Source organism: Geotrypetes seraphini, chromosome 12, assembly GCF_902459505.1.
Source record: "Geotrypetes seraphini chromosome 12, aGeoSer1.1, whole genome shotgun sequence".
Classification (NCBI taxonomy): domain Eukaryota; kingdom Metazoa; phylum Chordata; class Amphibia; order Gymnophiona; family Dermophiidae; genus Geotrypetes; species Geotrypetes seraphini.
In genome coordinates, this window is record NC_047095.1 from 59863920 (window position 1) to 59888770 (window position 24851).

A 24851-nucleotide genomic window follows, 5' to 3' on the forward strand; every position below is an offset into this window, starting at 1 on the left:
GCGGTGTCGACGAAGTAGGTGCCGACTGAGATGGGGCCGATGTCGGTGCCGGTGCTGCGGAATCAGACATCTCGGCGCCAAATAACAACCGCTGTTGGATCTGGCGGTTTTTTAGAGTTCTCTTTTTTAAAGTCGCACAGCGGGTGCAAGTGGACGCTCGGTGGTCAGGACCAAGACACTGCAGACACCAGTTGTGCGGGTCTGTGAGTGAAATTGGTCGAGCGCACCGCTGGCACTTCTTAAACCCGGGTTGAGGGGGCATGAAGGTAAAAACGGCTTCTGCCAAATCGAAGGCCGAGGCCTCGATGGTGGCAACAGGCCCCGCTAGGGCGAAACCGAAAAAATGAAAAAGAAAACAAAATTAGTTTTGTTTTGTTTTTTTAAACAAAGAAAAGAAAGCAAAAGAAGGAAATAATATTTCCAAACAAGTTTACGCGAGCGGGAAGGCAATAAGGAACAAAAGTTTTCAACAGCCGTTGAAACGTGCGTCTTCTTAGCTCCGCGGAAACTAAGAAACTGGGGACCGCGCGCCTCAGTTGGGCGGGAAAGCACTCGCGCGTGCGCGGTGCGGCCTGCTAGAACTTTCCAAGTTCTTAGAGTGCAATCACTCTAAAATTGTCCGTACCGGGGCTCCGGCGGTGCTGTCACCCATCAGTCAAGAATATGCTGCCTGCTTGTCCTGGGATAAAGGCAGCATCTTACATATTGCAGTAAGCAGTACAACATCAATACACCCATTGTAAAACTAAACAAGCCAGACTAGTACAGATCAGTCCTACACTGTCAATCCTAACAGAAAACCATGTCTTTCGAACACAGAACACACCTTCGCCTAGTATGGAATATGTCATCACAAATTAACAACTCCCCCTTTTACAAAACTGTAGTGTAGATTTTAGCCACAGTGGTAACAGCTCTGATGCTCATAGAATTCTGAGCATCAGAGCTGCTACCACCACGGCTGGCACTAAAAACGCTCCACAGTTTTGTAAAAGGGGGGATAAAATAGAAATGCATAGACAAAGGTTAAATTGAACCAGCTAGACTCTGCATACAATGACACATGTCTCCTAAAGCAATAAATAAATAGAACATTTTTTTCTACCTTTGTGTTCTCTGGTTTCTGCTTTCCTCATCTTCTTGTTACTCTCTTCCTTCCATCCACTGTCTGCCATCTCTCTGCCCCTATATGGCATCTTCTCTCCTATGCCCCTTCCAGAAACTGTATGCCTCTCCCTTCCATCTCTCCTTTCACCCCCATTGGTCTGGCATCTCTCTCCTCTCCTTCCCTCTCCCACACCTCTCTTCTGCAATCCCTTTCTTCCCTCATTTTCCTTTTCAATTTATTTTCTGCATGCATCTAGATTACGCTCTTACTACCCTCTCATCAATTTCCTTTTTTACTGTTTACCTACAGCTTGCCACCTCTTTCCTTCACCCCCTCCAGTATTTCCTTAACTCAATCCTTTTCCCCATCATGTGCTCTCCTTTTATTTATCCCCTCCTTCCATCATGTGCCCTCTTTCTCTACCCTTTCCATCAAGTACCTTCTCCTCTCTCTGTCCACTTTCATTGTCTGCTCCCCTCTTTCTCTCCTCCCATTTCCTTCCTGCATTTGCTCCCTTATCTCTCCCATCTGCATTTCCATCCAGCATAGGCTCCCCCTCTACCTGCCACATTACCATCCAAGTCTGCCCTTTCTCTCTCCATCTACCCCTCTTCAATCAGCATCTGCCCCCTTTCTTTCCCTCCAATCCAATTCCATCCAGTATCCTTCCCCCTTATGTCTCTCACCCCTTTCCCTGTACATCAATTCCATCAGCACCACACTTCCATTCCACCCTTCCCCCTTTCTCTCCCTGCACCACTCTTTCATTCCAGCAGTCCTGCTCCTTTCTCGCGATGACTGTAGCTTCCGGCTGCCGGTCCACCCCACTCTGACATACTAGCTCTGGAGCAGAGTCGGCAGCCGCGTGCTGGAAGGTCCCGCGATGACTCCAGGCTTTGCTCCGTAAGAAGTAAGTTACGTCGGAGGGGGTTGACCCGGCAGACGCAGGGAGTTGTGGCAAGGACCCGCGATGACTGCGTCTGCCGGGTCCACCCCCTCTGACATAACATTTCTTCCAGAGCAAAATTGGCAGACGAGTCATCAGGGGACCTTCCTGTACCTCAATGCAGCTGCTGACTCTGCTCTAGAGCAGTGTTTTTCAACCTTTTTACACCCGTGGACAGGCAGAAATAAAAGAATTATTGGACCGGCAAACTACTAAGACTGAAATAAAAAAAAACACATTTCCGCCTTGTCTCCGCAAGTTCAGTCCCCGCAAACCATCTGATCCCATCCGCATAAGTCTCAGTTATGATTTTATATTGAACATATTTTATTAAAGTATAAAAAGAAACAATATTCTGTACAATTGTCATTTTATAAATATAAATATACAGAGCAAGGACCAACAAAACCCCTGTCTCCCCTCCCCTTCACATATATCCCCTCTACTATCAAGAAAACTGAACAAGCCAAATTATTATAAAATGCTACACAGAAATATCATGCTAACAGAATACTGCAGTCACACATGACAGGAATAGTGTTAGGGGAATGCCCCCTGGTCCGAGGGAGCCCTAAGGCAGCTGGAAGCTAAAGAAGCACTGCCTGGGCTTTGCAGTCCCCAGTTATGTCTCTAGCAGGATACATATTTCAAATCTGATATATTCGAATGACAAAATAGAAATAAAATGATTTTTTCTACCTTTTGTTGTCTCTGGTTTCTGCTTTTATCTTCTTTTCACTCTTTTCCTTCCAGCATCTGCCCTGTCTCTTCAATCCAGCATTTGCCTGTTCCATCCACTGTCTGCCCCTTCCAGAAACTGTCTGTATCCCCCTGCCATCTCTCCTCTAGACTCCCCCCCCTTTGGTCTAGCATCTATCATTTTCCCTCTGTTCCCTCGTGGTCTGGCATCTTTCTCCTTTCATCTCTCTTTCCCTCCCCCCTGTGGTTTTTAGCATCTCTCTCCTCATTTCCTCTGCTTAGATCTGATATCTCTGTCTCCTTCCCCGTTCTCTGGCATCTCTCTCTCCTCTCTCTCTTTCTTTTCCTTCTCTAGTCTTCCTTCTTTATTTTCTGCGTCCGTCTAAATTAAATTCGTTCTTACTATGCAGTCCTCAAATTCCCTCTTTTCACTATGTCTACCCACAGCATGCCACCCCTTTCCTTCACCCTTCCACTATCTCACTAACTCTATTTTCTTCCCCCATCCAGCATATGTCCTTTTTCTTTATTCCTCCTTCCATCCAATAAGTTTTCTCTTTCTCCACTTCCATTCAGCATTTGCTCTCCCTTCTCCCATTATCTGCCCTCTTCTCTCTCCCCACTTCCATCATCTGCCCCTTCTCTCTCTTTCCACTTCCATCATCTGCCCTCTTCTCTCTCCCCTTCCATCATCTGCCCCTTCTCTCTCTTTCCCCCCACTTCCATCATCTGCCCTCTTCTCTCTCCCACTTCCATCATCTGTCCCCTTCTCTCAATCTCTCCATCCACCACAGGCCCATCTTTCTCCCTTCCTCACCTTTCCGATTTTGGCAACAAGATCGGCAAAGCCCCCCCCTCCGCGATGGCACTCAGCGGAAATTCAGATCGGCAACAGGTACTCAGTCAAAAGCTTCCCTCTGAGTGAACTGCCTGGGCGGAAACAGGAAGCTGAGTCAGGAGAAAGCTTTTGACTAAGCACGTTGCCGATCTGAAGTTCTGTTGATGCTGGGAGGAGGCCGAACTTGAGTGCTGTCACGGGGAGGGGGGGCGCCGATGCCGCTGAGTGCCATCGTGGAGGGGGGGGGGGCGCTGATGCCGCTGAGTGCCATCACCGGTGGGAAGGGCGCCGATGCCGCTGAGTGCCGTCGCCATTGCAGCCCAGGAATTTTCCGGACCTGGCCGGCTGGGCCCCCCCCCCCCCGCCCTCCTCTTGGTATGCCACTGCATACATCCAAGAAATGGTTAAAACCATTTCGGGTAAGATCTAGCAATTCATTCAGTGGCTGGAACCCAAATACTCACTGAATAGTTAAAATTAGGGGTGTAGCCAGCCCTCCAATTTTGGAGGGTGCCCAGGGTAAAATGGGGGAACAACACATTTTCTCTTTTCTTTTTCTCTGTCCCCCCTCCCATGCTAAACATACCCTTGCTGGCGGGGACACTGAGGCCCCACCAACCAACGAAACACAGTTCTCAAGCCTCTCCACTCTTTGTGCTGCTTCTGTAATATGGAAGTAGACACCTTGCCTCCAGCTGCCGATTTCAGGACTCCACAAGCATGCTCAGTCCTTACGCAAACTGAACATGCGAAAGAAATCCTGGTGTTAGTGGCTGGAGGCATGCCACCGACTTCTGCATCACAGAAAATATAAATTATGTACCACTCAATATTCAAAAGGGTTTAACTGGGCAGAATACACTGAATACCGCTGCTAACAGGCCATCTTCTAACCAGTTGTTAAGGGTGGGCTACAGACAAAGCACCTACTTAGCCAATTAGTGGCGATTTTCAGTTTGTTAACCAGCTACCGTATATACTCGAATATAAGACGAGATTTTGGGGCCAAAGAAAATAGCCCTAAAATGGGGGTCTTGTCTTATATTTGGGTCATCGCCTACCCGCCCCTTTCCTGGACTTGTTGCAGGCTTCTGCTGGGCCTGCCGTATGGCCTGGTGGGGGTGGGCCGAGACAGGAAGGATCCCGCCGACTCTGTCAATTTTTTTTACCTCCCTCCCACCTCCCCCTGCATACCTTTTTGAATCCATGGTGGTCATGGTGTACCGGGTAGCAGTGAGCTTTCAGCACTCCTGTCCTGCTCTGAGCCCCTCCCTGAATGGCCGCCTTGAGTTCTCGTGGCCCAGTGTACTGGGCATGAGCGAGCTTTCATGCTCCTGCCTGATGCTGAGCCACTCGCTGAATGGTTGCTGCAAGTTCTCACAAGTCCCACAAGAACTTGGAGCAGCCATTCAGTGAGTGGCTCAGGGCCAGGTAGGAGTGCGAAAGCTCGCTCCTGCCCAGTACATTGCTGGACCACCAGGGATTCAAAAAGGTACGTGGGGGGAGGTGGGAGGGAGGTAAAAAAATTTGACAGAGTCGGCCAGGACAGGATACGGGAGGGATCCCTCCTATTATGGCCCACCAGGTCAAACGGCAGGCCCCGTGGAGGCCTGCAGGACATAAGGGGGACAGAGTGCAGGGCCTGGCAGGGGAGGGGGCAGGGCATATGAATATTATCCTACCCCCCAGCTTATATTTGAATCACACTTTTTTTTCCTCTTTTGGGGGGGGGGGGAAGAGTGCCTCGTCTTATACTCGGATCAATTTATATTTGAGTATATACAGTAAGTAACCACATAACAATTCCAAACAATCCAATAGGCACAGATAAATTAGGCCAGGAAAACCCTGGCCTACGAGTAATATACCAGCACCTAACATTATGATGCCTATCGGCACCTAAGTCAAATTAGGTGCTGATAGACACGATTATATAAAAGACACCTAGCGGTTGATTGATAACCAAGCTGAATGGCGCCTAGCTGTTAGGTGCTGTTTATAGAATCAGGATAGTCAGACGCAGGCTCTCAAGCTAACATTTTACCCTTATCAAAATAGAGAAAAAAGGGGGTAATAATATATGTTATATTTCCATTATAATAATAAGCGGAAAATTATTCAATAAATTTTTATCACCAATCTTTGACATATTGTGCTTTAATCTTCTAAAAAAATCTCATTAAACATTGTGTATACCTGAAATGGTCTCTAGATCATAGGAGGTCCTATGATCTGAGTTCTTAAAATTTATGACATGCTCATCCCTCATAGTATATTCAATGTTTATAGAATCAGGGCTATGGTCTTCTGCATTCATTTTTCTGTTTCTTTTTCGCCTGCAGCAGTATCGCCTTCCAAAAAGTCTGCTCCACAATTCCACTCCCATGGCCTCAGGCACCTTTCTAAAATGCCTGTTGTTGAATCTACTGTTTCATATAAGCTGGAATGCAGTTAAGCCAGGATAGCCACTGCGTTTAAGAAGTGATGAGGATGGCAGGATGGGAATTAAAAGCAATGTCAGAAAGTGGTTTTGAAGCAGGCTTTCGATGTGGCCAGGAAGGAAGTTGGGCACACTAAATTTTAAGTTGCAAATGCAACAGGCTACTAAGATAAACTTAATCTTAAAATTAACCACACCACAGAATCTAATAAAGGAGTCATCAATGGCCTTATCTTATTTCTATGCAAGTTTCTTATCTAACGATTTCTTGGCAGGACTATATTCAGAAAAATACTACATCTTACTAGCTAAAACCACATTAAGAGAATAGGTCACATACCAGAATTCTATTGATGAAGTTGAGTGGCTCAAAGAAAGTCACAAAGATACAGTATATGTACATGACATTTTCCATAAAGCAATGTTACTTACCGTAACAGTTGTTATCCAGGGACAGCAGGCAGCTATTCTCACTAGTGGGTGATGTCATCCGACAGAGCCCCGATACGGACGTCTCACAAGCATGTCTTGCTTGAAGAAACTCAGAAATTTCAAGATGCCTGCACCGTGCATGCGCCAGTGCCTTCCCGTCCGATGGACCGGGCATGTCTCCTCAGTTCAGGTAGCTAGCCTGAGAAGCCAACCCAGGGGAGGTGGGTGGGACGTGAGAATAGCTGCCTGCTGTCCCTGGATAACAACTGTTACGGTAAGTAACATTGCTTTATCCCAGGACAAGCAGGCAGGTATTCTCACTAGTGGGTGACCTCCAAGCTAGCCTCAATGGGATGGTGGGAGTGTTGGCAACTTAAGAGAATAAATTTTGTAACACTGTTTGGCCAAACTGGCCATCCCGTCTGGAGAAAGTATCCAGACAATAATGAGAGGTGAAGGTATGAACCGAGGACCAAGTGGCAGCCTTACAAATCTCCTCAATTGGTGTCGATCTGAGGAAGGCTACAGAGGCTGCCATTGCTCTGACCTTATGGGCTGTGACCCTACAAGGAAGGGATAATCCAGCCTGGGCATAGCAGGAAGAGATACAAGCCGCCATCCAGTTGGAGATGGGTACGCTTCGATACAGGTCGTCCCAACTTGTTCGGATCAAAGGAGACGAAAAGTTGAGGAGCAGTTCTGTGTGGCTTGGTGCGATCCAGGTAGAAAGCCAAAGCACGTTTACAGTCCAGAGTGTGAAGAGCCGATTCTCCAGGATGAGAATGAGGCTTTGGAAAAAATACTGGAAGTACAATGGACTGGTTGAGATGAAATTCAGAGACCACTTTAGGCAGGAATTTCGGATGAGTGCAGAGGACCACCTTGTCATGATGGAATACTGTGAAAGGTGGATCCGCCACCAAGGCCTGAAGCTCACTGACCCTGCGAGCAGACGTGAGGGCCACCAGAAAAACCACTTTCCAGGTGAGATACTTAAGTGGAGCCCTGTTGAGAGGTTCAAACGGAGGCTTCATGAGTTGAGAAAGGACGACATTGAGATCCCAAACCACGGGAGGAGGTTTGATAGGAGGATTGACATGGAAAAGACCTTTCATAAATCTGGAAACCACAGGATGAGCAGAAAGAGGTTTCCCCTGTAGAGGCTGATGGAAAGCCGCAATAGCACTCAGGTGGACTCTTATAGATATAGACTTGAGACCAGACTGAGACAGGTGTAGAAGATAGTCCAACACAGAGGATAGGGAAGCTCGCTGAGGCTCCTTGGCAATGGAAATACACCAGGAAGAGAATCTAGTCCACTTTTGGGAATAGCATTGTCGAGTAGCAGGCTTCCTGGAAGCCTCTAAGACATCCCTCACCGCTTGAGAAAACTGGTGAGGAGTTACGTTGAGAGGAACCAAGCTGTCAGGTGGAGAGACTGCAGGTTGGGATGAAGCAGTGATCCTTGATGTTGAGTAAGCAGAGAAGGAAACACTGGAAGAAGGACTGGTGTCCTGCTGCTGAGTTGAAGCAGAAGGGAGAACCAAGGTTGTCTGGGCCACCGAGGAGCTATGAGAATCATGGTGGCTTGGTCCGATTTCAATTTGACCAGAGTCTTTTGAATGAGAGGAAATGGAGGAAACGCATACAGAAATCGATTCCTCCAATCCAGCAGAAAGGCATCTGCCTCGAGGCGATGAGGAGTGTAGATCCTGGAGCAAAACTGAGGCAGTTTGAAGTTGTGGGGAGCCGCAAAGAGGTCTATCTGAGGCGTCCCCCATTGTGCAAAGATCTGATGAAGGGGGTTGGAATGGAGAGTCCATTCGTGAGGCTGGAGGAGTCGACTTAAGTTGTCTGCCAAGACATTGTCCTTCCCCTGAATGTAGACAGCTTTGAGGAAGGCATTGTGGCGAACTGCCCAATCCCAGACTCTGAGAGCTTCCTGGCAGAGGGAGGCCGATCCCGTGCCCCCCTGCTTGTTGACATAGTACATGGTGACCTGGTTGTCTGTGCGGATGAGGATCACCATGTCGTGAAGCAGATGTTGAAAAGCTTGAAGAGCGTAGAAGATTGCTCTGAGCTCCAGAAGATTGATCTGATGGAGGCGGTCCGCACTGGTCCAGAATCCCTGAGTGCGAAGCCCATCCAGATGAGCCCCCCAGGCATAGGCCGAGGAATCGGTTGTGAGAACCTTCTGATGAGGAGGAGTGTGAAACAGCAAACCTCTGGATAGATTCGAAGAGGTCATCCACCAAAGTAGAGATTGCCAAAGAGCAGGAGTGACTATGATGTGTCGAGTCAACGGGTCTGACACTTGAGTCCATTGAGAAGCTAGGGTCCACTGAGGAATTCTGAGATGGAGCCTGGCAAAGGGTGTCACATGAACTGTAGAGGCCATGTGGCCCAGGAGGACCATCATGTATCTTGCTGAGATGGACTGGCGAGAAGATACAGACTGGCAGAAATGAAGAAGAGCATCCATGCGCTGAGGAGGAAGGAATGCTCGAAGCTGAATGGTGTCCAGTACTGCCCCGATGAAGGGAAGGGACTGGGTAGGCTGCAGATGGGATTTGGGGAAGTTGATCTCGAAGCCCAAGCTCTGCAGGAAGCAGATCGTGGTCAAGGTCACCGAAATGACCTCTGGAGCAGAGGGGGCCTTGATGAGCCAGTCGTCGAGGTAGGGAAATACCTGAAGACCCCTGTTCCGGAGTGCAGCGGCCACCACCACCAGACACTTCGTGAAGACTCTGGGAGACGAGGACAGGCCGAAAGAAAGCACTCGATACTGCAGATGTAGATGTCCCACCCGAAATCTGAGAAATTGGCGGGAGGCCGGATGAATGGGAATGTGAGTGTAGGCCTCCTTGAGATCCAGAGAGCATAACCAGTCGTTCCGCTCGAGGAGGGGGTAGACAGAAGCAAGGGTCAACATGCGAAACCTCTCCTTTACTAAAAACTTGTTGAGGACTTGAAGGTCCAGGATGGGTCGTAGGTCGCCCGTCTTCTTCGGGACGAGGAAGTACCGGGAGTAAAAACCCCGGTTGTGCTGGTCCACCGGGACCGGCTCGACGGCCCGAAGCCGAAGCAAAGCCTGAGCCTCCTGAAGGAGAAGGGCGGTCTGCGTTAAGTTGGAAGGATACTCTCTTGGAGGGTGGTCCGGGGGGACCCGATGGAAATGAAGAGAGTACCTTCTCTTACGATGGAAAAGACCCAGAGGTCGGTGGTAATAGCCTCCCATCGATGGTAAAAATGATGGAGGTGACCCCCGATGGGAAAAATAGGGGGATGCAGAACGAGGTCGGTTATGCTCCCTGGAAGAGAGTCAAAAAGGCTGAATAGCCTTCGGTGCAGCCGGCGGCTGAGGTTTCTGCTGAGCCTTCTGGGGAGGCTGTCTCTTCGCCGGTTGTCTCGCAGCAGGAGTCTGACGAGGGGTGTAGCGCCGCTGATAAATCAAAGGCGGTCTAGAAGGTCGAGACTGCTGAGGCTTGGGCTTAGGCCAAAGGATAGATTGAAAAGATTTTTCATGATCCGAAAGTTTCTTGGTAACAGTCCTGATAGACTCGTCTAATAAATCAGCGCCCGCACAAGGCACATTGGCAAGTCTGTCTTGGAGGTTCGGATCCATATCAATTGTCCGAAGCCATGCCAATCGACGCATGGCCACGGAACAGGCGGCAGCACGTGCCGAGAGCTCGAAGGCATCGTACGAGGACTGCATCAGCTGAAGACGTAGCTGGGAAAGGGAGGCTACCACTTCCTCAAACTCGAATCGAGCCTGAGCATCAATGTAAGGAGTAAACTTGCGGAGCACCGGCAAGAAGAACTCCAAATATGAAGAAAAAAAGAAATTATAATTGAGCACTCGAGATGCCATCATAGAATTCTGGTAGATTCTCCTACCGAACTTATCCATCGTTCTCCCCTCTCGTCCCGGTGGTACAGAGGCATAGACCTGGGAGGGATGAGAACGCTTGAGAGAGGACTCGACAAGCATGGATTGGTGAGAGAGTTGAGCGCCCTCAAACCCCTTATGATGAACAATGCGGTATCTTGCATCCAATTTGCTCGGGACCGCAGGGATGGAGTACGGCGTCTCGAAACATCGCATGAATGTTTGATCCAGTAATTTATGCAGAGGAAGTCGAAGAGACTCCGCAGGAGGATTAGGCAAGTGCATGGTGTCGAGATACTCCTTAGAATACCGAGACCCAGAGTCCAAAGTCACATCCAAGTCATCCACCATTTGCCGGAGGAAGGAAGAAAAAGACAACTGGTCCGCCAGTATCAGCCTCCGAGACGGGCTGGAGGAAGTAGAAGCCTCAGGATCCAGGGAGACTTGGGAGCGACAAGGAGAATAAGAGGTAGATGGCTCCTCGTACTCCGGCCCCTCCTGGGGAGATAAATCCGATGAGGAGTACCCCAGACGTGGCAGCTTCTTCTGTGGCAAAACCTCCAAGTGGCGCGAGGAGTGCCGAGAGGAGTGTCTGGATCGATGCCCCTCCTGGTGCCGGGAGGGAGAGCGAGAACATCTATACTTCGCATGGTCCCCTGAAGCTTCCAGTGAATGTATGGGACTGGAAGCGGTAGAGCGAAGGGGCGGAATGGAGGCCGCCTCCCGTGTTGCAGCCCAGGCCTGGTATGGAGTGCGGAAGAACTCTTCCTGTGATTTACTATGCCCAGGGCTTCGATCATCAGTCGGGGGAACGGCACCGTGATGGCGCGGAGGCGTAATGGGCTCTAAAGGAGGCATATCGCTAAAGGAAGCCCGCCTCGAGAGACCAGCCGCCCTTCGCCGCTCCTCCTCGTCAAGCAACGAGATCGATCGATGAGGGGGAGGGGGCGGTCCGCCCCCTGGGACCGGGACGTCACCCTGGATGGAGGCGATTAATCTGGGCCCCATAGTCTGCATGAGCTCGACAAACTGAGCTTCCAGCAGGGACCGCAGCGAAGCCGATATGGAGGGATCCGTACCGAAAGGGAGTCCTCCAGCACGGTCTTCGCGCTCCTTCGTGGTCGAGTGCTTCTGCTTGGCAGCTTTCGGCACTTTAATGACCACAGGTGGAATAGTGGAAGGCGGTACCTGAGCCGAGGAGATGGGGACAGGCACCGACGTCGAACTCGTGGCCGAAGTCGGGGTAAACGAAGCCGGCTTCAAAAGGCCCGGAGTCGCAGTAGTCGTCGCTGGTTTCGCATGGACAGGCGAAGCGGCCGATGAAGTCGAAGCCGAAGGTTCTTTAGCAGCTTCCATCTTGAACATCGACTCCCACAACAGGCAGCGCCGCTTAAACGCTCGCGCTGTTAGAGTAGAACAAGGCCGGCACGATTTCGGGAAATGTTCTGGACCAAGACACTGCAGGGAGCGTCAATGCGGGTCCGTCAGCGAAATCGCGCGCTGGCACTTGCTACACTTTTTAAAACCGGTGATTGGCCGGGACATAGGCCGAAAAAGCTCCGCCGCTAGATCGAAGGAGCTGGGCCTGAGCCACGTGGCCAACCCGGCCGACTCGCCGGAAGAAAAAAATTTTTTTTTTAAAAAAAATAAAAGAAAGAAAACACACGAAAAGAGGAAAAGAAATCCAAAATCGCGGAATTAGAAGGCAATAAAACGGGAATTCAGTCAGCGCAGAATTGAAGTAAAACTTCTCAGCTCCGCAGAAAGAAAAGAACTGAGACACGCCCGGTCCATCGGGCGGGAAGGCACTGGCGCATGCGCGGTGCGGGCATCTCGAAACTTCTGAGTTTCTTCAAGCAAGACATGCTTGTGAGACGTCCGTATCGGGGCTCTGTCGGATGACATCACCCACTAGTGATAATACCTGCCTGTTTGTCCTGGGATAATTCAAGGTCTGTTATACCTTCAACATAGTTATTAGAGCTTTCTCTGATTCCATCACCAAATTTAATTTTTTATTTTGACATCACTTTTTTCTATATAACTAAATCTTCATCTGAAGAGAAAACATTATTTAATAATTACCTATCACAATGTTTAATTCAGCTGTCAGGAACCATGATGCTTCATATCTAGAGACCTGTTGGCCTAAACTCAAACCTTGTGCTGTAATTCACTGACTTGACTTACATAATTACACAGCAATACAATCAATTTATCTCCTGTGCTCCAAGAATACTCTGGAAGACCCCCAGCCACTGACATCAGCTGGTTTTAAGAAAGGTTTGGACAATTTTCCTGGAGGAAAAATCCATAGTTTGTTACTGAGAAAGACATGGGGCAAGCCACTGCTTGCCCTGAATTGGTAGCATGGAATGTTGCTACTCTTTGGGTACCTGGCAAAAACCAAAACAGTAGCAACATTCTATGCTACGGATTCAGTGCAAGCTTTCTTGAATTCAGATATATTTTTTGTCTCCACTGCCTCCACCAGGAGGCCATTCCACGTATTTACTACCCTTTCCGTGAAAAAGTATTTTCTGAGGTTGCTCCTTAGTCTATCCTTTTCACCTTCATCCTATGCCCTCGCAGTCCAGAGTTTCCTTTCAATTGACTCACCTCATGCTCATATTTGCCATGCAAAGTCCATTCTTGTTATTTGTGGTAGTATAGTTCCCAGGAAAGTTCATGAACCACAAAATCATGAATAATGAAATGCTATGTCTATGGGAAAATAGAGGTTAAGTTCCAGCAGTACATTTTGTGCCTCAAAACCATGTAAAGTGAACAATGGACCCTTTAAGAAAAATAGGGTTAGGTTCCTGTATGGGATAACATTTGATGAAAACCCTAGTAGAACATGTAGAATTTTGCAATCATTTTTTAAAAAAATTTCAGTACTTATTATAGAAGTAACATTTTTAAACAAAATAATTGTACGCACCAGTGCTGAAAATAAATACAGTAATGTATTGTACAATATTGCACTACCATAGTAAGCACTCTGCTCATCAACTAATGCAATACAGCATGGTTTTCTCACCATTACATTAGTTTCTTTTATTCCACCAATACCTTGTGGTTCTAGGCAGATTACAAAAGGATGAGATTCTGGTCATATCCAGAAGATCAAGTCAAAAATAATAAGAGGTGAGGAAAATGCTCTCAAAAATATGCAGAAGTGAGAGGTCAAAATCAATGACGAAAATATAACTAGAACCAAGACATCTCAATATATGAATCAAATAGTGAAACTTAAATATGAATGTTGGGAACGTAAAATAATGCAATTTTTCACATACACTCAGATTTGTGTAATCCGATCAAGAGCCGTGGCTCCTATAGCCGAACCCACCGTCCCATCACTGTGTATGACTTTGATATATGAAATAGTGAGTGAGGCTGCTATTGATTATTAATTTTGTTCTCAATGGCAATAAGAGGAAAAACCACTCCACGTAGCTTTAAGATGTGTTAGCAGGTCCTGACATGGACCATGTTTCGAGGGTCTGTTTCAAGGAACCCAAAGGAGAAATGCAAAACTTCAAATGCCAGAGAAATAGTTACTATGTGATTCGGACAACAACTTGTGTTCATAAGTTGAAACGGTCTCTTCTAATTGTTTCAACTTATGAACACAAGTTGTTGTCCCTGGGCAAGTCACTTAATTGCCCCAGGTATATTAGATAGTGAGTCCACTAGGACAGACAGGGAAAAATGCTCAGCGCCTGTATAAATCCATGTAAACTGTTCTGAGGTCCCCTGGGAGAATGAATAAATAAAAAGTTTAAATCAGTCTCTTCATTAAAATTCATTTATTCAAGGAGAGAGATGATTTTTCTTGTTACAGCCCCACAAACTTGGAATTCACTCCCACTCAATAAAAGAGAAGAAAAATTACTCAGCAAGTTTAAAAGTCTCTTAAAAAGCTGGCTATTTAAGGACGCTTTTTAATGGATTAATTCTAAGTTACAATAGACTAGGAAGACAATCTAGTAAAAATTAAGCAGGTATCTGTTCCCCAACCTTTTGTATCACATGACCTTCCATTTTATTAAATTATTTTTTAGAATTGTATTTAAGCCAATTGTTGTCTGTCTCCCATTTTCTTAAATGTACTATTGTAATTAGTATTAATTGTTATGTTTGTCTGACTTTTTATTTTAACCTAACTTTTAACTTATGTAAATCGCATTGGATTTGGATTATGCGATTAAATAAAATATTTTAAATAAACTTGAAACTTGAAGTTGTTTTCCCCTTGACCCCAGTCAGTAACACTTTTACACCAAGGTGTATTTCTAGTGGCATTGCAGTTATCTGCCTAGATATTTAAAGTAGTTGGTGAATACTTCTCTGTGGCTTTTAATTAGGTTGTTTCACAGAGCAAACACAAATTGCTGTAGTTCTGGGAATGCAGGGGAAGGTGTTAAACTGGTTTAGGTCTTTTTTGACTGATAAGAGAATTTCAGCCTGAGATCTCTCAAGATGTCTCAACATGAGCAAAGGTTGTCTCAGGGTCAGTCCTTTCACCAATACTTTTTAATACTTATATGCTTTCTCTTTGCAAACTTTTAGCAGGGTTAGATGTGTCTTATAGATTATATACAGATTTCCCCCCTATTATAAAGGTCTTATAGGGACTCTGGCTTTTCTGAGACTTTGCTTGATTACAATCAACAGTTGGATGACTGCCAATCGATTAAGATTGAACATATCGAAAACTCAAATCCTAATTCTTTCAGATCAATTAGATGTGAATTTACCTTTAGAATGTACGAAGGGAGACATTGATTGGCATTTTTAATATGACGTCTAAATCTGAGTTTAGACCAGTGTATCACAAACTATGTGCCACGGCACACTAGTGTGCCCTAGCAGATTCCAAGTGTGCCCCGATGAGATGCCAGTAAGGAAGAGAGGCGCTAGCTGACTGTATCTAGGATGTGCCTCTCCTCCTCACCAGTGTCTCTCCTCCTCTCCCCCTGGATCCCCCCACCAAAGAGACGGCTCCAGAGTTGCAGCCGGAGGGCCTCCAGCGCATACGCGGACGTTGACGTGATGATGTGTCGACATCCCGCACACTTCCAGGTGTCTTCTGGCTGGGGTATTGAGTTTAGTGTGCTGCCAGCCAGAAAAATTTGAGAGACATTGGTTTAAACATTTTGCAGAATATGCACAAAAATCCAATACCAAACATGCCCTTTTCAAAATTGCAAAACATCTGTCTAGCTTGTTTTTCAAAAATGGATGTGTTAGTGCTCTGCGTGTTTATCCTCTGTGTGTCTATCTTTATGAACCATTTGCGAACCCCCCCCCCCCACACACACACATCCAAATGAAAAAACTCAAAGAACAAGCCATTGGGATAATAATAATAATAATAATAACTTTATTCTTGTATACCGCATTACCATGGAAGTTCTATGCGGTTAACAGAAGAAGAAACTGTACATTTACAGCGATGTTACAATTTCGTTAAGGTTAGATTTACATTTTGGATGATACAAATTCGGTCAGGTTACCTTTACATTTTTTGACAATAAATATGCTTGAAGTTATTTTGGCAGTTAGGTTATATGTTCAGAACGGTTACAATTGCTATAGTTAGATACAGCAGCGTTACAGATTGCAGTGTTGCATGAGGTAGTAAGGGTTTAGGGGGAGAGGTCAGGAGGGGAGGGGGGAGGAGGGAGGGTTGATCAGAGAAATTTGTCAAAGAGGTAGGTTTTGGTTAACTTCCGGAATGTTTGATAGTGGGGGGAATTGGAGATAAGGGTAGAGAGGCATTTGTTCCATTTGCCCGCTTGGAATGCTAGAGATCGGTCAAGGAATTTTTTGTAGAGGCAGCCCTTCATGGAGGGGAAGGAGAACAGGTAGGTGTTTTGTGTGCGAGAGGAGCGTGCAATTTCAAGGTGTTCGGATAGGTAGATTGGTGAGGAGCCTGCTAAGGTTTTGAAGCAGAGGCAGGCGAATTTAAAGATGATTCTTGCCTCCACCGGCAGCCAGTGGAGTTTAGCATAATAGGGGCTGACGTGGTCGTATTTTTTGAGGCCGAAGATGAGGCGGACGGCGGCATTTTGTACTATTCTTAGGCGTTTGATGGTGTTTTTGTAGGCTCCTAGGTATATGATGTTACAGTAGTCCAATATGCTTAAGATTAATGATTGGACCAGTAAGCGGAAGGAGGGGTGGTCGAAGTGGTGTTTAATAGTGCGGAGTTTCCAGAGGGTACAGAAGCATTTTTTGACCTGGGCATTGGTATGGTCTTCTAATGTTAAGCATCTATCTAGGATGACTCCGAGTATTTTTATGGAGGGGTTGATAGGATAATCTAGGCCGTTCAGTTTTATGGAGGTGTTTGTTATTTTGTGGGTAGGGCTTGCTAGGAAGATTTTGGTTTTTTCGGTGTTCAATTTTAATTTAAATTGTGAGGTCCATTGTTCTAATTTGGTGAGGATGGAGGATGTGAGTTGTTCCGTCTGTAGGGTGAGTGAAGTTAAGGGGATGATGATGGTGATGTCATCAGCGTAGATGAATGATTTAAGGTTTAAATCAGCTAGTGTACGTGCTAGAGGTGCCAAGTAGATGTTAAAGAGGGAGGGGGATATTGGGGAGCCTTGTGGGACTCCACAGGAATTACGCCATTGATGGGAGAAGATTCCATTGCTGTGGACTTGATAGGTATGGCTAGTTAGGAAGCTAGAGAACCAGTGGAGTACTTGGCTGGAAATGCCGATGGAGTCAAGGCAACGGAGCATAATATCATGGTCGACCAGATCGAAAGCGCTGCTTAGGTCGAATTGGAGTACTAGGGCGCTTTTGCCCAGGGAGAATAGTTGGAGGAGGTAGTTAGAGGAGCTAGGACTGTTTCCGTGCTGTGGTTTGCGCGGAAGCTGGATTGGGAATCAGGAAGGATGTTGAACTTTTCTAGGTAGTTCATGAGGTCATGGTTAATGAGGCCTTCCATTAGTTTTTGGAAGAGTGGTATGTTGGCGATGGGTCTATAGTTGGTGATGGAGGAGATGGGTTCTTTGTTGTTTTTGAGGCGGGGGGATACGAGAATGTGGCCGAGTTCAGTCGGGAAGTGGCCGGTGGACAGGCATAATGAGATCCAATTGAAGAGTTCGGCTTTGAATTGAGGGGGAGCAGATTTAATAATGGTGGGTGGGCAGTTGTCTAATAGGCAGTTGGAGTTGGCATATTTTGAAAAGAGTTTGAGAAAAAGGTTCCAGTCTGGGCTTTCAAATGAGCTCCAGGTCATGTCAGCCCTTGAGCCTGTTGTGTCTATTGCTGGAAGGGTAGGAATTGTCTCAGTGTTGGGAGTTGTAAGTGATAATTTTAGGGTTTTGATTTTATTGGCGAAGTGGTCAGCTAGGATCATTGCGGGGGGCAGGAGTTCTGAGCTGGAGCGTTTATGTGAATCTGTGTCTAGGAGGGAGTTGAGTAGTCGGAAAAGTGCTTTGCTGTTTAGAGTAGGGGTGTTGATGAATTGAGAGTAGTATTTACTGCGTTTTTCAGCTATGGATTTTTTGTATTCGCTGACTTTTTTCCGCCAGTTAAGTCTGTCATTGTCGGTCCCTGATTTGCACCATTTTCGTTCAAGTTTCCTTACTTCGCATAGGAGGGGCCAGCATTTGTACTAGACTGGTCACATAGACATTGCAACACAGCAGTGGGGCATCATAAGGTGCACTGTAGTGAACTTTACATAAAAGGTCCCAGGTACACATCTCACTATAACCCCCTTATGGTATATGGTGAGCTCTCCAAAACCCACCCAAAACCTACTGGACCCGACTGTACACCACTCTAATAGCCCTTATGCCTGTAGAGGATACCTCACATATGGGATTTAGGTAGTGTTTAGAAAGCTCACAGATTCAACCATAAGTATAGTGGTTAGAGTGGAGTATGAGCCTGTGTCCCAGTCTCTATAGTTGACTACACTGTCAACCAGGCTCTCTAGGAACCTGCTTGCTGCTCTACTAGGACTAGCCATAATATCTGAACTGGAATATCTGAGAGTTCAGTATGATACAATACAAGGTCATATTTTTCTTCCAGAGCCATGCAGACAGAAGTTTCAGAAACTGACCCTGGATCTCTTGGTGCTCCTGGACCCCACTGCCTGGCATTACCTTCAAATATTAAGGTTCACGGCAGCATCCCTGGAGGTTGTATCCTAGGCCAAGGTACACATGCAGCCTCTTCAAGAGTTTCTCTTGTCTCAGTGGGCCCCTCAGCGTCATCCCCTTTAGATGAAGCTCTTATGGATGGAACTAGCATAGAGCAGCCTGCACTGGTGGATTCAGGGAGATGCTCTAGTGAAGGGCATGCCCCTTCGAATCATGGATTGGATTACTCTGACCGATGCCAGTCTTTTAGGCTGGGGAGTTCATTGCAAAGACTGCACCATCTAGGGTTGATGGCCTCCTCATCAAAAGGGTTGGTCAATCAAACATCTAGAGCCTTGAGCCATATGGCTCTCCAAAATACCCTGGAAAGAAAAGCGGTCAGGGTGTTTTCCAACAACACCACTGTTGTGGTTTATGTGAATCAGCAGGGAGGAACAAGAAGTGCTCCCTTGAGTCAGGAAGCATGGCTGCCATTCCAGTGGGCATAAGCGCACCTTCCAAGCTCTCTCCGTGGCTCACATAGCTGGAGTGGAAAATGTACAAGCAGACTTTTTCAGTTGCTAAGCCCTGCATCCAGGAGAGTAGTCCCTCTCGCAGAGGGTGTTTTGTCTCATTTTGTGTCATTGGGGCAGACCAAAGATAGACTTGATGGCTTCAACCAAGAACTCGAAAATCGTGCTTCTTCAGTCGAAAAGCAGAGGCAGGAAGCTTAGGTCTAGACACGTTGATTCAGTCCTGGCCAACTCAGGAACTCCTTTACGTCTTCCCGCCTTGGCTCATTGTGGACTGAGTCATTCACAGGATTGCAACTCATCTGGGCCTGGTGATCCTGGTAGCCCCGGACTGGCCTCGCCATCCGTGGTATATGGATCTCGTCCATTTTCAGTGGGATAAAAGCCTCAAGCTTTTGGGACCAGTTCCTATGAAGAACCCCCCATACTTTAGTCTTATGGCATGGCTCTTGAGCGCAAGGCCTTGATTCAAAGGGGCTACTCCAAGTTAGTCAATGCCACTCTTTTAAGGTCCAAGAAGCCTTCTACTATGGTGGCTTACGCCAAGGCTTGGATGGCTTTTCAGCAGTGGTGTGCCAAAGAACAGGTGGAGTTGTTGTGTGCTCCCATTCTGGTGGTTTTTGCATTCCTGCAGGCCTGTCTAGAAAAAGGCCTGGCAGTGGCTTCCCTCAAGGTACAGGTGGCAGACCATTCCTGTTTTAGAGCACATAGTGGTTCCAGTTCGCTTACGGATCATCCAGATGTGACAAGGTTTCTCAGGGGAGCACTTAGTTTGCAGCCACCCCTGTGACAGCCTTTTTCTACGTAGAATCTAAATGTTGTGCTGAAGGGGCTTACTGAAGTTCCTTCTGAACCGCTTAAAGATGTGTCCCTTCTAGACCTTACAGTCAAGACAGTGTTCCTCATGGTAATTGCCTCAGAAAGGTGTATTTCTGAACTGAAGGCTCTCTCTTGTAACGAACCCTTTCTCTAGATCACGGTGGCAGGGGTAACCCTCTGTACAGTTCCTTCCTTTCTTCAAAAAGTTGTTTCAGATTTCCATGTCAACCAGGGAGTTCATCTGCCTACTTCTCATCCCACAGGATCAGAGCAGAAGAATAAGATCTAACAGAGACTAGATGTGTGAAGGGTCTTACTCCAACTACTTAAAAGCATCAATGAATTCCATCTTGTCTTCTTTTTCTGTGATTTCTTGGCTTTCTTTCTATTCTAGAGTGTTTTATTTTTTAGCTTCATCACTAATTATGGTTTTGATGTCATTCTATAACTCTTTGGGCTCTGTATTTCCTGTGCAAGAAAGGCAAATCTGTTGTTTAGTTTTATCCAATACTTTGATGGAATATTTTCAAAGTCCTATTTTAGGAGGTCTCTCCTTGATCTTGCATGTCAAAAGCTTGTGGTCGCTTCCACAATCAGCTCATGATTTAGTCCTTGCAGTCAAAATGGCAGATTTCCATCTCTGTCCTACGCAGATGTAGTCAATTTGATTTCGATACATACCATGTGGAGAGGTCCATGTGTACTGGCGATGTTTGTGGTGTTTGAAATGCGCATTAGTGATTTACAGTTGGTTAATTTTGCAAAACTGTACTAAGTTATCACCAACTTCATTTCTTTCTACTATGCCGTGCTGATTCTTCAGGTATACTTCCTACTTTTGCATCCTAGTCCCCCATAATGATCAGTAGATCTTGTTTCGGCATTTGATCATTTTGAAGTTGTTCGTAGAACAATTCTATATTCTCATTTTCTGCATTTGTCAATGGAGCATATAATTGGATCAAGGTGACATTAATCAGCTTTCCCTGCAGATGGATTGGCATGACTCTGTCACTGATAACATTATATTTTAGTACCGTCCAAAGCTCGTTTGATTGAAAATGGCCCTGTCCATTTGAGTTCACCAATCCCTATCAAATTGATTTTTTCCATTTAATCTTAACAATTTCTAATTTTCCTTGATTCATACTTACGTTTCATGTTCCTATGTTGAGAATATCTTTATAGCTTCTGAACTCCCTTTTCTGTCTAGCACCAGAGTATGTTGCCTTGTTAGTTACCGTTTAACAATAAAATGCCCATTTTCAAACTCTCTGCTACTTGGAGCTCTGGGGTACCTGGTTGAAATTTGTTTGATTTAAGGGATACTTGGTTTGAAGAAGTTGGGAATCACTTCCTTAGAGCAGTGTTTTTCAACCTTTTTTGGGCAAAGGCACACTTGTTTCATGAAAAAAATCACGAGGCACACCACCATTAGAAAATGTTAAAAAATTTAACTCTGTGCCTATATTGACTATATATAAAGTAATTCTCTTGAATAGGAATCAAATAAACACAAAGAAAGTATTTTATAATTACTTTATTATGAAATATTAAGTAAACAGAATAGTGAAAAATTATAAAATACTTTATTCAGTGCGAAACCTGGGCCTGTTTGGCTGAACACAAAGCTGATATTCTGGCTGGAATCGAAGAAAGACACACAAGTAGCTCTTCGTCAACAGCTCTCAGTCTCTCTCTGTATTTGGTTTTTATAGCAATCATGCTTGAAAAGCTAATCTCACACAGATATGTAGAGGAAAATGGGAGCAATGTCAAAATAGCTTTGTTTGCCAGAAGGGGGAACTCCTTGGCGGTATCCAACCAAATCTGTCCAAAGGTAGATCAGCAAATCTTAGCTTGAAACCACGATTTTGTCTCAGTTTAGTTAGTTCCTCCTGCTCCTGTAAAGTCATGTCCTTTCCACCAACTGATGCTGAGCTATAAGGGTCTCTAACCCAGTCAAGGCATTCAGTGGAGACTGAAGAGAAATAAAATGACAACTTCTCCTCAAGAGTTTTTAAATGTTTAACTATTATCTCACACAGTGCAGCAGTGTGAACACCTTGCCGTTGCTTGGTGAGTGTGAACATTTCAAGATTGCCACTTTCACGTGTTGATGCCAGAGTTGCACCTTTGAACGGAATCCATTTATTTTACCTGTACTTGTAAGTAGGTTTTCACTTCGGCCTTGCATTTGTGTGTTCAGTTCATTCAGATGATAAAATATATCTGCCAGGTATGCCAGCCTTGCACACCTCTCATCACTTGCAAGCTGCTTTGTGTAATCTGACCTCTCATTTGTCAGAAACACTTTAAGTTCCTCCCGCAGCTCATACACACGAACCAAGACCTTGCCACGCAACAACCACCGGACCTTCGTATGAAACAGCAAGGTTTTATGCTTCGCTCCCATCTCCTCACACAAAGCTGCAAATATGCGACTTTTCACGGGTCGTGACTTTACAAAGTTTACCATGCACACAACATCATCCAACACATGAACTAGGACTGCTGGTAAAGTCTTGGCTACGAGGGCCTCGCGGTGTAAAAAACAATGCGTAACAATCACATCTGGATTTCTTTCCTTCACTCTGCTTACAAAGCCTTTGGTGCGCCCGACCATGGCTGCAGCTCCATCGGTGCAGACACTTGTGCAGTTTTCCCACTTAAGTCCTCCTTTTTCAAGGTATTCTGATGTGACCCGAAAAATTTCTTCTCCTGTTTTTTCTGGCAATACCTTGCAAAAAAAGAAGTTTTCTCTAATTGCATCACCATCAACAAAACGCACATTGGCCAAGAGTTGAGCATGTCCACTGATATCAGTAGACTCGTCAAGTTGCAATGCAAATTTCTCACTGATACGGATCTTTTCCAAAACCACACTTTCGATGTCTGCAGACGTGTCATTAATACGTCTGGAAATTGTGTTGTCTGAGAGAGGGACTTTGGCTATTTCCTTAGCTGCTTCAGGTCCGAGCATCTCCTCTACAATAGCTTTGCAGGCAGGAAGTATTAATGTCTCTGCCACAGTGTGCGACTTTTTTGACTTGGCTATAAGTTCAGCAACTTGATAGCTAGCTTTAAGAACTCTTTCATTTACCTTTGTGGTTTTTCTCATGAAAGTTGCCTGTTTCTCCGTGTTGTCACGCAGGCGAACAAAATAGTCCGCATTCTTGTTTTGAAGCGAAGGGTGTTTCGTTTGGAGATGGCGTTTAAGTTTGCTTGGGACCATAGCACTGTTAGCTAGCTTTTCACCACACACCACGGACAGTGGAGTTGGTTTGTTTGCATCTCCAGTGAAAGTAAATCCAACTGAAATATAGCTTTCGCTATATTGCCTTGCGCCAGAGAATTTGCTTGTGCTAACCATCTTTGCTTTCTTTTGACCCCCACTCATACTTGGGCTCTCATCTGGCTCCAAATTTTGTTCAGAGTCTAGTTCTTTCCTTTTCAAAAACTTGTCCATCACTGCAGTATCTCACTGTCACTCAGGACTTACTGCGCTTGTCTCCTCCAGATAGCCGCTGTCCGTCACACTCAGCACTCTTCTGATCGATCCCCGATGAGCCGGCGGATGACAGCTCCAGATGACAGCTCTGTAAAACTAAACAAGCCAGACCAGCACAGATCAATCCTACACCGTCAATCCTAACAGAAAACCATGTCTTTCAAACACACAGAACACAGAAAACACCTTCGCCTAGTATGGAATATGTCATCACAAACTACCCCCTCACCCTTTTACAAAACTGTAGTGTGGATTTTAGCCACAGTGGTAACAGCCCTGACACTCATAGAATTCTGAGCATCAGAGCTGCTACCACCACGGCTGGCGCTAAAAAACGCTCCACAGTTTTGTAAAAGGGGGGATAAAATAGAAATACACAGTTTCAACGCTGTAGCTCAGAGGTGCCCAAACTTTTTGAGCTTGTGAGCTACTTTAAAATGACCAAGTCAAAATGATCTACCAATAATAAAATTAAAAAACACAAAGCACACTATACGCTGAGAAAATGTTAATTATCATTCCTATTCTGGGTTTTTTTCAAAGAGGTCAAGGCAGATGACTCTATGCATTGTCACCTCAGTAACAACCATACAAAAATAGACAAATATACCCTCCATTCTTTTTATTAAACCACAATAGCAGTTTTTAGCGCAGGGAGCTGCGCTGAATGCCCAGCGCTGCTCTTGACGCTCATAGGCTCCCTGCGCTAAAAACCACTATTGCGGTTTAGTAAAAGGTGACCATATTGTAAAATATAGACAGCAGATATAAATTCAGAACTGTGCATTGTAAGTGAAGGGAAGTTTTCATCTCTGGGAATTTACCCAGTTAACTATTAAGTTATTTGGGCAAATTCCTTTGAAAACTGTGGTAATACTGTTCAATATCAGGAAAGGTTTCACTAAATCTACTACACTAACCAAAGTCCTCAAATTCAAGGACACAAATTTCAAAGAAATGGGAGACTTCGTTCACCAGGCGCTACAAAGCCAAGAAGAAACCGATAACGTGGAAGACATGTGGTCGACTTTGAAAGCAACCATACAAGAAGCAACAAACCGCTATGTAAAATCAGTAAGTAAACGGCGAAGGAACAATAAGCCACAGTGGTTTACTGTGGAGATCTCAGACCTGATCAAGGAGAAGAAAAAAGCATTCATCTCTTACAAACAATCAGGGAAGCAGGACTCTAGAGCAGACTACCTGGCCAAATCAAAAGCCGTCAAAACAGCAGTCAGGGAGGCTAAATTCCTCATGGAGGAGTCTCTAGCAAAGAACATCCAGAAGGGAGATAAATCCTTCTTCAGGTATATCAGTGATAGAAGAAAAAACTCAGGCGGGATTGTACGTCTTAGGAAACCAGACGGAGACTATGTGGAAAAGGATTCGGAAAAAGCCCAACTATTAAATGAATACTTCTGCTCAGTCTTCACCCGAGAAGCGCCAGGGCTCGGCCCTCAGCTACAGACAAGGGTTGGCTCAGTTGACCCGTTTAGTAACTTTGAGTTTACGCCCA

The 24851-nt window shown here is 45.7% G+C and overlaps 1 protein-coding gene across 2 annotated transcripts in view; it reads right to left on the reverse strand.

Moving 5' to 3' along the window:
* The window catches only part of LOC117346394 (zinc finger BED domain-containing protein 5-like), a 78336-nt gene that overhangs the window by 43144 nt on the left and 10341 nt on the right, over positions 1-24851 (reverse strand). The window contains exon 2 of one of the 2 annotated variants that reach the window (XM_033915884.1): positions 21440-23431. The exons of the other annotated variant lie outside the window; for it this stretch is intronic. Coding sequence (XP_033771775.1) covers positions 21860-23293 — 1434 coding nt within the window. The 5' untranslated portion in view covers positions 23294-23431 and the 3' untranslated portion in view covers positions 21440-21859. Of the gene's footprint in view, positions 1-21439; positions 23432-24851 lie in introns of those variants that run through there. 2 annotated transcript variants of the gene reach the window in all.